General features: G+C 48.0%; 2 protein-coding genes across 3 annotated transcripts in view; one reads left to right on the forward strand and one right to left on the reverse strand.

Annotated features, from left to right (window-relative positions):
* Positions 1-8,617, forward strand: part of TMEM39A (transmembrane protein 39A) — a 26,506-nt gene extending 17,889 nt beyond the window's left edge. The window contains exons 3-10 of one of the 2 annotated variants that reach the window (XM_035894505.1): positions 242-435; positions 2,010-2,232; positions 3,643-3,726; positions 5,147-5,289; positions 5,761-6,109; positions 6,930-7,117; positions 7,639-7,759; positions 8,317-8,617. In XM_035894505.1, the coding sequence (XP_035750398.1) occupies positions 323-435; positions 2,010-2,232; positions 3,643-3,726; positions 5,147-5,289; positions 5,761-6,109; positions 6,930-7,117; positions 7,639-7,759; positions 8,317-8,550 (1,455 nt within the window). In that variant the 5' untranslated portion in view covers positions 242-322 and the 3' untranslated portion in view covers positions 8,551-8,617. Of the gene's footprint in view, positions 1-13; positions 436-2,009; positions 2,233-3,642; positions 3,727-5,146; positions 5,290-5,760; positions 6,110-6,929; positions 7,118-7,638; positions 7,760-8,316 lie in introns of those variants that run through there. The other variant, XM_009639083.2, reaches the window with a different exon arrangement.
* A 1,002-nt stretch (positions 8,618-9,619) lies between these two features.
* LOC104126557 (fatty acid amide hydrolase) overlaps positions 9,620-11,950 on the reverse strand; it is a 15,211-nt gene continuing 12,880 nt past the window's right edge. The window contains exon 18 of the mRNA XM_035894504.1: positions 9,620-11,500. Coding sequence (XP_035750397.1) covers positions 11,390-11,500 — 111 coding nt within the window. The 3' untranslated portion in view covers positions 9,620-11,389. The remainder of the gene's footprint in view (positions 11,501-11,950) is intronic.

Raw genomic sequence — 11,950 nt, forward strand, 5'->3', positions numbered from 1 at the left:
ATGGCTAATTTAGTTAGCCGCTTTTTAAAGACACAGTGTCAGTGGCGTCTGTTCTGTGGATGCAAGCAGATGCTGATCTGGCGCTATCTGAAATGGCACAGTGTTTTAGGGTGGTGGAGGGTGCCCCCCAGGGCTCTGAGTGTATGAGAGCAGCTTTCTCTTGCATGAACTCACTTGGCTGGGGTGTGAACCAGGTGACCAGCGGTTGGCAGCTGAAGTGATGCTTCTGTCTCCTTTGCAGACCTGGGAAGGCTTGGGGATCGTTGTCTGGGTCTCGGGGCACAGCCTGCTGGAGGCACTGGAGGTGGCTTGGTTCCTGGTCATGCCCGGTGGAAGGAGGGGACCCAGCCGGCAGCAGCTAAGCCGTTCAGCTTTGCCTTCTCTCCAGACGCTGGTTGGCGGGAGCTGCGGAAACGGTACCGGTTTGAGAAACAGGTGAGGACAAAGGTAGGGTTGTTGAGACACCTGTGGCCAGGGTAGCGCTAAACGCCTGGAGCCTTGATCCACTCTGACCTCTGCGCAGGAGCGCGGCTTCGTGGTTAAAGCGAGGAACCGGGAGATGGGAACCTCGAGCCCTCTGCTGTGGCGTTAGGAGACAGGCCATCCAAGAGGGAATATGCCCTGCGTGACCAACCTCTTCCAGCTTCTCTTCTCAGCTCTGCTGTGGCAGATGTTTCCCTCTGCAGCCCCTCTCTTGGCTTCCTGCTATAAAATCAGCCCCGTGAGGAGGATTGTTGAAGTTGTCTCAGCTACCCTTCACCGCTCACGGTGGTCACAACAGCCGGGGTGGAAATCACAGAGTGCTCAGTTTGGCTGTGCCTGCAGCAGATCCCAGAGCAGCGAGTCCTAGCAGATGATGAGTCTTTGTCTCTGTTGCTCGCTTGCCTGCAATGCCATAGGGAGTTAGTGTGACATGTTAGAGCTCAGCTGTGAGTCCCCCTCCTACGCCATAGAAAGGCAGGGCAGGAGGATGCCTATATTCTGTTTTAGCCCTGCTGGCTGCACATGGAACTAATTCTCACAGTTGGCAAAGCTAATCTCCATTTTCTAGGGAAGTTGGGGGCTGAAAAAGGAACACACGGTAATGCTTAGATCTCCGCATTTGGCATAAGGACTAAAAATGCCCAGTGTTACTCCCTTCCATACGGAAGTTAGCGGACTAGAGAAGCTATTTGCTGGGTGTTGAGGCCCTGATCTACTTGGCATCGGTTCATCCTTACAGAGTAGAGAGATCCAAGCCATTTAGCTTTGGCCTTTAAAGATTTCTCTGGCTGGGACAGATGGATGGATGGCACAGTCTTAGATTCTTGAGGAACAAGTGACTGCGTTGAGACTACGGAGTCAGTGCCACAAGGTCCTGGGAGGACGTCGCTTATCCTGGTTTCAGTCAGATACAGCATAGTTTATGTCTGAACTTCCTCCATCAGTTTAGTCTGCCAGAGGTTTTAGTTGTCCTAGCCTCCTCTGAAGGCTGGGAAAGAAGGAAGTGTGAGAACACTTGAGAGGTCACCCTCTAAGAAGTGGCTGAAGTCCTCCATCATGCTTTTAATTACCTCTTTTTAAGAGAAGAACTGCGAGCAGAAAGATGATGGGTACTTTGCAGTACCGGAGAAGGAGGCTGGGTGCTACCACAATGTCCTAGTGATAGGTGGAAGGAGCCAACATTAAGCGCTTGGTCTGGCACAGAGTCCTCAATGATTTTTTGCTTGGAGTTGCTTTTCCTCAATTTGTACCTCCTCCATTTGCAAGTTTACTGAGATATTGCTGGGCATGTCGCAGCATCCCTGGCAGACCAATCCGTTGTTTAGAAAAAATGCTGGATAAGGGTTTTCTCTGAGCTAAGAAGATGATGAAGCTCACCACCAGCCTTGTGCCAGAAATATGAATGCAAGACTGCTGCCATCTCTCTAGCAGTCCCAAATGCAGAACCCCAAGAACTCCCCATGTCCTGGAAAATGGTAGAGATGATGTGGAATGTTTCTCAAGTGAATGATATCTGTCTGCTTCAGGAATGGTAGTGCCATCAGCCTCTCTGCGCCTCCGATCACAGCACTGATTACTCCAGAGCCTGTACGTCACTGCCGGATCCCTGACCTGCCGTTGGATGGGAGTCTTCTCTTTGAATTCCTGTTCTTCATCTACCTACTGGTAGCCCTCTTCATTCAGTACATCAACATCTACAAGACTGTCTGGTGGTACCCATACAATCACCCTGCTTCCTGCACCTCACTGGTGAGTTCCCCAGCAAATGCCATCACTCATGCTTTGCCATTACACAGCTTCTTTCCATGCTTCTTCAATCCAGGAATCACCAAGCATTTCACACTATGGGGGTGAAGGGGAGTTCACCTGCACCCCCATCAGCCAAGGTCATGTCATCCCAATTTTTCAGGGGAGAAAACAGATGGAAGGCGAGAGAGAGAGAGAGGTGTCAGTGGGGCCCCTTCAGTGGAAATTTCTTGCAGATACTTGCATGGCCTAGCTATCCCCTAGGGTCTGAAATGGAGTTGAGACTCCAGGAGCCTGCTGCGGGTGCCCCTTCCCAGTAGAAACAATGGAGCCTGAGAGAACTGAGGCGATGGAAGTTTTCATTAGGATCTCATGCTGGGTCAGCAACAGAGGAGTTGGGGAGGGGGTCAGATCCTCAGCTTTTTTAAACTTCCCAGTCTCCTCGGTTTCAGTCTTCTTCCTGGCCCAATTAGCTGCACAACACGGCAGTGACCTGTACCTGAGTCAGCAAACCTCATGTGAGTGAAGCTAGCTTCTGAAGTGGTCCTTTGATTTATATTGGGTCCTTGCTGCTTGGAAGCATGAGGGTGGTTCCTTGGTTAACTGTACCTACAGGTGGTGCTGGTGTTCCAGTTATCCAGTGATTAGTTTCACGTTTAGCTATGTGACCTGGATGCAGCTTTCTTTGAAGAAAAATCATTGTCTTAGGCTCTCTACGCGAAAGGATGTAATGGTCATTTGTTTGTTCCCATCAGAAGTCAAGCATTCTTTTTCACCCACAATGTCCTTGAAGTTCCAGACAGCAGCATTCAGTCTGTTAACTGGTCTAGCCAGAACACATTTGATGGCTTCACTGAAAAATTGTAAGGGGTCCAAGAGCTGTAACTAACTGGATGCAGCTGGAACCAATATTAACTTCTAATGCAGATCCATGGCCCGTGAAGATGACATTTCTCAGATCAACTCGATTATCAGGGAGCACTGGTCACTACAGACCATTTATGAGACCAAGAGCTAAAGTGAGCTGGTATATTCTGGACTCCATTTCAGCTGCCCTTGCTCAGTGGCTTTTCCTGGGAGAACTTGCAAGCTCTTCTCCGTCCCAGGATTTTGGTCCTAGATGTCCCTTTGACCCCAAAAATACCTGCCTGAAGGGTGGGAGGTTTTGTTTTCAGTGGAAATCTGTCCCATGAGAAGGAATGTCCATGTGAGGAAGATCTTGCTTCTGGAGACATTCCTGTGTTACTGAAGTTTATCCTTTCTCCCTCATCCTTAATAGACAATGGGGAGATTTGGGGAATGCTTACACAAGGTCCTAATGTGCGTACAGTAGCCAGCTTTCCAGTCCCACCCCAGCTGGGTGGCTTCAGAGTCCCTTCCCCTGGTGAAGACCTTTTCTCTTTCCTCCTTCAGAATTTTCACCTCATTGACTACCACCTGGCGGCGTTTATCACAGTGATGCTGGCGCGGAGGCTGGTGTGGGCCCTCATCTCTGAGGTAACGTTCCCACTGTTCCCTCTCCTGCCTGTGGTACTGATTGCAGAGCATGACCATCCATGGCCTGAGAAAGTTCTGTGAGTTGGATAGCTGGAGGGTTTCTTACCCCCAGAACAAGTCTGGCTGTGAAGGACTGAGATTTTGGGGGATGCCTTTCTGCTTTGGAGCTTTCTCCGTGAGCCCACTCATGTCCTGCAGTGTTGGGTAGCTCTGTTGTCTCAGCAGCTAGAAGGAGATGAAATTGTCCTGCTTGCTTCTGTATACCTTGCAGGTGCAATACTGTACCTTGCTATCTCGTGCTGGAGAAGTGGCTGAGAGAATTGCAAGTCAGGTAGCAGAAAGGCAAATAGGGAGGTTAGCCAGGACTGGAAGAACAAGCAGGAGATTAGAGGGGAAAGGCCAGGAGGAGGATGTCTGAGTATGCTAAAGTGAAGAGCTGGTAGAACTGCTTTTCCAGTCCTGGTTTCTCAGTAACTCTGAGGCTCTGGTCATGTCACCTCAGATTTTGAGACCCTCTGTGTTCGTGAGAGCAGAAACAGGCCAAATACATGTTTGAGATAGGTCATGTTGAGGAAAATGGAAGTTTTGTCCACTGAAATGGTTAGGACAACTCCAGGATAAGCAACTAAGCAGTAAGTTTAAAAATAAATACATAAAGGCACAGTTATGTCCTGTTGAATAGGTGAATGGAGAAGATGGGATCTCTGAAGTTCTCTCTTCATCTCTGATTCCTGCCATTTTCATTTATGTTCACATTCTCTGTAAGATCTCCCATAGACCGAAGTTTTTGCATTGAAACCTCCCATGCAAGTTCTTGCACATCCCATCTATTGGCTCTCACCCCTAAAAATCTTTTCATAGTTCAGTTGCCTTGTCCTCTCTGGAGATTGGAACAAGTTTTTTTGCTGTCCTTTTGGAAGGTGGTGCCTCCTCACTGGACTGCAGCCTGTACATCCAGTAGAGATGAGTGGTGGGAATCTAGTTTTGGGATTGCCAGAGTGCACCATCTTCTTTTCCCTCAGCTGAGAAGTGTGACATTCCAGTCCTTTAGGAAAATGAATGGGGAGACCTGATCCTTCTAAAGGAAAGAGCGAGGGGAAATGTGTTTCAAGCTATCCTTGCACTATCATCAGAGCAATACTGGGACTTGGCAGCTCTGATTTTTAAGACGCCCTATTTTAGTTATGCCCAACCACTTGTGCTTATCTGAAACTTCTGGATTTTGCCAATCATGAATAAAGTCAAAGGCGTTCATCCTGTAAGAGAGTCGGTCTCCTACTTGTGGGAGGAAGAGGGCAGCTATCCCTCTTACAGTACCTCCTGGCACCCCTCTCCCAGCTCCTCCTCCACAGACACCCCCTGTGCTCATGTTCTAGCACTGGTGTTGCAGGGCTGCTTAATGCTTCTTCTCCGTTTGCAGGCCTCTCAGGTGGGTGCGACATCAGTGATTCACTACCTGGTGCGCCTGGTGCTGCTCACCCTTTGTGGATGGGTGCTCTGCTGGACTTTGGTCAACCTCTTCCGCAGCCATTCTGTTCTCAACCTTCTCTTCCTGGGCTACCCGTGAGTGACACCACTTTGTACCTTCAGGGTGGGGTGAGCATAGCCACTTGAGGGTGGCATGAGCCACCATGGGAGGCAGAGCTGTTGGCTGTAATCTGCCTCCAAAAGACATGCAGACAAAAGTCCCTTCAGTTTATGATGAAAGGGGAAGTAGGAATGGCTGGGGGTGATGCAAGGAGGTGGTGCTGAGCTTATGAAACAGACTGCTTGCAGTATGCTGTTCATGTGAGGGGCCTTTAATGTGACTGAAGACTGAGCCACTGGGATCGCTGGTTCCACAAATGGAATTTAAAGAAGCTTCTCTGCAGAGCTGCCTCTCCCCTAGCCTCTTAGTGGGGAGAGGAATTGGCCACGAGCGCCTGGAGTGGGCCAACATTGGTTGAGAAGGTTCTGCCTGCTTCATGTTGGGATGGATGCCATTTCAGCCCTTTTTTTTTTTTTTTTTTTTTTTTTTTTTCTCCTTCCCTGCAGGTTTGGTGTCTATGTTCCTCTGTGCTGCTTCCACCAGGACAGCAGAGCACAGCCCCTACCTGCGGACTGTGGTTACTTGGTACAGGACCAGATGGTGGATGATGGGGCTTCAGCTGTCAGCAGCCTGGTCAAACCCAAAGATTTCTTCTCACTTCTGTGGGAATCCCTGAGAGAACAGTTCAATAATCCTACGTCTATCCCCACCCACAGCTGCCCCCTCTCCCCAGATCTCATCCGCAATGAGGTGGAGTGCCTAAAAGCAGATTTCAACCGCAGGATCAAGGAAGTTCTCTTCAACTCCCTCTTCAGTGCCTACTATGTGGCGTTCCTGCCACTGTGTTTTGTGAAGGTAGCTCTTGTCTGGCTCTCTCTGTGCCCCTGCCCGCCATCTCCTTCTGAATGTCGTGTGAATTGCTGCCAGGCCAGATTCCTGGTTAATTCCCCTTTTCTCTGTCTCCCCTTTGGCAGCCCGGATAGCGGAGCATGGCTGCATCTGGAGTGCAGTAGTACCGCTCCTGGTTGGCGGATAGGTATTGCCATAAATGTGATGCACCTCTAGTCCCATCACCCCACTTACTAACTCCCCTTCTCCCACCCCCTGTCCTAGGCAGATGGATAGCTGTGTTCTTCCTACAAAAGGGAACCTGTTGTTGCCTGTCTCAGATCCAACATCCTGGCTTTCGAGTGCTTGGATCAGAGGCCTTGGTGTTCAACCTGCTAGAAAACAGAGCCAACTAGGATGCTTGGCAAGCTAAATCCAAGAACCTCTTGTCAATGTGGGGGTTGTATTTTTTAATCTGTCTTTTCTTCTAACTTGAATGAGCTCTAGTTGGTGTAGTGAAATGGGCAGGGCTCTACAATACGTGTAGCAGTCTCAGTGCAATTGGTGCTCCTGGGGCAGTTCTGTGGCAAGCAAACCCCCTTGTTATCTGCTGCTGGAGGAGGAGATGCACCAGCTGCAGCATCATCCCCCTGCCCTTTCTCCTTCAGGTCAAAGGAGAAGGGAGTCGGGAGTGTTTCCTAAGCTGTAACCCTCTGAAATCACTGGTCCAAAAGCGCATGCCTGTAATGTGTGGTGTGGGTCTGCTGGATGCACACGCAGTACGTCCCTTGTCACTCCCTCCTGTTTTGTGACAGTGGTGCCAAGTTCTTGTCTGGTCTCTTTGCAGAGCACCCAGTACTATGACATGCGCTGGTCCTGTGAGCACCTCATCATGGTGTGGATCAATGCCTTTGTCATGCTCACCACTCAGCTGCTGCCTCCCAAGTACTGTGACCTGCTCCACAGATCAGCCGCCCACCTCGGCAAGTGGCAGAAACTAGAACATGGCTCCTACAGCAATGCTCCACAGCATATGTGAGTGTGGGGATGGGGAAGGGCTGGCAAGCCCAGCACAGGGCTGAGAAGACATTCTAGTAGCTAAGCAAGTATGGGCAATGCTTTTCTATTGAGGAGGCTTCACGGTTCACCACCCTGCCAGGGGTCACAGGTGCAAGTCTGCTGGTCTTTCTGTTCCCCAGAAATAGAAACATCTGCTCTAGAGAGCTGTCTGAGCTCCTGTAGTCACCGTGAGTTCCTTCCTAGAAACAAACGCTGAGATCTTCTCAGCCACTGGAGAAGTAGCTTGTGCAGGGGCAGGCGGTGGCCCTCCGATGCAGTGGGCTAGGTTGTTGCCCTGGGAGCCATTTGTTCACATTACTCAGTAAGAGTCCATCTGGTGGGCTTGTGATCACCTCTCTCTGCTTTCCCAGGGGGAGCTGGGATGTGTCCTTGTGGTAGAGGCTTTGGTATTTTTCAAGATGCAGTCCATTCCTGTGAACCCCCATTCCGGGAGCTGGGAGCACAGCTGCTAACGCTCTGGTATTCTTTCCCCCCAGCTGGTCAGAAAACACAATATGGCCACAAGGAGTTCTGGTGCGACGTAGCCGATGCCTGTATAAAGCAGTTGGGCCTTACAACGTAGCAGTGCCTTCAGACGTGTCCCACGCCCGCTTTTATGCAAGTATCCCTTCTCTTGCTTGATGCCTTGTGAGTGTGGGAGGGAGGAGAGGCTCAGACCCAGCTGCGGCAGAGCAGATCGCGCGGAACAGAGTTCAGTGCTGTGCAACAGCCCGTTGCTGCCAAGCAAAATACCTGTTCTCAGCAGAGGGGCTTTCTCGTTGCAGTATTGCCGCGATGTCTGGGCAAGATGGAAGCCACAGCTGCCTTGTCAGTACATTCTCATCACAGTGACGCAGCTCTCCCTTCAGGCAGTGGCATGTTCTTAAAGAGGGTTCTAGTTAACATCTTCCAGGGAAATGGGAAAGTATCTCAGCTGGCCAATAGGTTATTTAACCCGTCCCCCCCTCCTCAAGCAAACTGACGCTTTCACATGTCTTGGGTTTTATGCTGCTTTCCCCGAGTAGCAGCTCGCAGTGGTTGGTACAAACATCTTTCCTGCCCAGCACAGTGGTTGCTAGCTCAGTGATGCCCAACAGCATTATGCTGTGTTACAGCTGGGAGGGGCACATGTGACAAATTATAGAAACCTGTCCTTTTTGACTGTTTCCCTGCAGTTCCTTTTTCACCGTCCATTACGGCTGCTCAACCTGTTGATTCTCATCGAAGGCAGTGTGGTCTGCTACCAGCTCTACTCACTGCTGCGCTCAGAGAAGTGGAACCATACCCTCTCCATGGCCCTCATCCTTTTCTGCAATTATTATGTCTTATTTAAGCTCCTCCGGGACCGGATAGTATTAGGCAGGGCATACTCCTACCCACTTAACAACTATGGACTCAAGGCACACTAGGCTGGCCAAACGTGTACCCCTTCTCTTTCCAGGCAGGGAGGGAACCTCAGAAAAAAAAAAAATATTTTCGTACAGTTCTATTTTTTTCTTGCGGCGTTTATAAATATTTAAAATATTTTATATTTTGTATACTATTGTTTTTGTGGGGCAGGAAGGGAACCAGTGGCAATTAAATGTCGCTTTATAAACAAGGTGTTATTTTATATATATAAAATAAGATCAATGTGTATATACCGTATATCTATACCCATACATATATCTATGTGAAGCAACAGGAGTGTGTGTGTGGTCACTGTGTCCGCTTTGCTCACACAACTGCCTTGCTATTGCACGCTGTGGGGATAGAACGGCTGTCAATTAGGAACTAGTCTGCTGTAGAACTTGGGTAAGCTAACAGTCAGGGGAAGAAAGGAAACATGGGGCCCTTTCACCAGGATGAGTAAAGTTTAGCTTAGTAACCTCAGTACCAGGGAAGTCTTGCACTGGAAATGTGCACTGATGCGATACCAGTTTAGGGAAAAGGAGTAAGCATTGTGCGGGAAGATGGACAGTCAGTAAAAGCTCTCAATTCTTTCTTATTCCCACTGTTAGCAGGATGCAAGTATTATTTTTAAAATGGAGCAAAGTCTCTAAGGTTGGACTTGATGATCTTAAAGGTCTTTTCCAACTTAAATGACTCTGTAATGCACTTCAGCTCCTATCTGTCTTCCTAGTAACTTGAGCTCCCAGAGAATGAACTAAATATTGAAATTACAATTTCAGAGTAGTGTGTCATTTAGGAAAGTATTTGAAATAAATACTTTCATCTAGCAGGATGGCAATTGATGGTTTTAAACATCCATCTCCAATCCCTTGAGTAATAGCATTAAATTAGGGAACATTCAGCCATTTCCTTCAAGCAGTAATGTTCCTGGCAGAAATTTATTCTTGTCAAACACTTATCAACTCCCTTATTGCTATACAATGCACTTCAGCAGTGTTTTCACTCTTAAGGTATGTTGGTAGCGTTTAATAACTTATCATTAATAATAGAGGAAATTGCTTTTAAACTGTTATTCATAAAGATTTAACTTTACTAGAATCTAGTGAAAAATAGTTGTGGCAGTATTACATAGAGGAATTGAAGATAAAAGACCATATCAACCATATAATTAATTTAACTGAGGATGCTGGTGACAGCTGATGGTAGGAATTGATGCTTTAACTCTTTAACTTAAATAATGAAGGAGGAAAGAGCAATGCAATCTTCTTCCATTCAGATGCCATCTGACTTCTTTTAACTTTAGCCATTAGTAAAGTGCTAGCTCTGTTTAAAGGGTGGATATGTAGTGGGGGGGACAGGGAAAACCCAACCGTATTGAGTTTGGGAGAAACTGTAACTACTTTCTGTTCCTTCTTTCCTTCCAAGCTAAGTAAGAATAGTGCAATCTTCTCAGCTCCTGGCTGTAGGACAGCTTTTCCAGCAGCCTGATCACAAGCCCAGGATACCTGGTGAGGTAGGCAACAGGAGATGCCTCTCAGCATTAACCCCAAACTACTCCAAAACAAACACAAATTATTAACTTTGGTTACCCCTGGGCCACGTGAAAGATAAGAAGAGGCCTTAGTGCTGCTGGCAGGACACAGGTACTTGGGAGTTTACGGTCTGGGGCCTTTCAATGAAGCACAGTACTGCGGCTTAGAGCCATGTCATGCTTTATGTAGTATAGCTTCATCTTTAAGCTGTGTCTTAATTCTACCTTCATTACTTCAGGAAGTACATTTAGGGTAAGAGGGAGTCAGCCTCTTATCTAGAGCAAGCTCTTTGCTGCACAGGGCTTTGTGCAGCACCTTTGTAGCACCCAGCTTCAACTCTTTGCCAGTAGCTCTGTAGCATCTCCTATTTCCACTACCACGCAAATTTCACCTGTTTGTAACAGCTGTCTCAGCACCCTTTAAGCCGTACTTCACAGCAATACCAAGTAATTTCTTCCATTGGGACACCTAAATGATAGTAGGCTTATACTTAAGCAACCAGTGGGAGAAAAGAGGCTCTCCAAGGCTTAGCATGGGAAAGAGAGATGTGCAACAGAAAGCCAGAACCCTGAGCCAGAGTTTTGGGTCACAGAGTTGATGAGTGTTCGTGCTCTGCCTTTTCTTCCCCTTGCATGTAAGGCTGAAGGTAGGTAGGACTGCTCATGCAGCAAGCACATTGAGACTTCGTGCAACAGTTAAGACTGACCTTACGCTGGTTGCAGCATAAGGGACAGAAAGACAGTGACACTTCATAAGCTATAGGCTTTATATTTGCTCTGAGGGACTAAGTAAGGGGCCACAACACCCACTACCTAACTGCAGGCGTGTTAAGATACTCCTCGTTCCAGGGGAGCTAGGCATTATTTCTTCAGGGAAGATGCCTCCCCTGCTCAAAAGAGTACCTTTGTTATATCCTGGAGCAGGAGGAGTTCTGTGAGAAGGTTTAAGGTCTAGGGATTGTACTTTTCCATGCACAGTAGCATGAACTGCCCAGGTGCAGTCTTCTAGATTGAACTGTCTTCCATCTATACAGGACCGTCTACGTGGAAAGAAGTTGCAGCTTCCCCTTTTCACAAAAAATACCACAGCCAGGATCCAGGTAGCACAGTTGGTCTCCCTAGTATAAGCTGGACCATTCAATAACAAACAGAGAGCAGAAGTGATGTCTGCACAGCATCAATGCCTGCTTAGGTCAGTGTTCCTCCCCATTCCTCAAATGGGCCTGCTACTAAGCCTTATTCAGATGCACATTGAAAACAAGTCCACTCTAATACTTAGGTCACACCAGGAAAAGACAGACGACTTCCCCATCTCAGTTGCTCCGTCATGCAAGGATGTCATAATAAATGGATGGTTTTTTGGTCTGGTAACGAAACTGCTCTAGCTTCAGGCCAATCCTCAGAAGAACAGCTTCATCCCACCATTTGGCCATGACCTGGGAGAAGATGAGAGAGGTAGAGAAAGGGGGTGTGGGGGGGGAAGTAGCATCATCGCATACAGCTGCTCTTGAAAGCCCTGCAAAACATAACTAAATTGTTTTTCCCCAACAGCAGCAAAAGACACATGCTTTTCCCTTTTACCCCATAAAATAAGGCATCACTGCTTTGGGGATAAAGGTACCTGGGTGACTTTTAATTACAAGACATAGACCCTTCATTTAGATGTGATCCATTTCAAGAGGGAGAAGAGCAAGGAAGGACTTAAAGAAGTTACAGAACTGAGAAACAAGGAAAAGAGTGACAAATAGTAGGTACTGATGCACGTAGACAGAGAAATCTATCTCCCAGATACCTGAAGAGTCCCTCTGCCATTCAGGAGTGAGTTACTCCGAGGCAAGTCCCTTCACCCACAAGTTAAAACTTTATTACCACTACCTGCCAACTCC

Source organism: Egretta garzetta, unplaced genomic scaffold (genome assembly GCF_000687185.1).
Source record: "Egretta garzetta isolate BGI_Z169 unplaced genomic scaffold, ASM68718v1 scaffold85, whole genome shotgun sequence".
NCBI classification, from domain to species: Eukaryota; Metazoa; Chordata; class Aves; order Pelecaniformes; family Ardeidae; genus Egretta; species Egretta garzetta.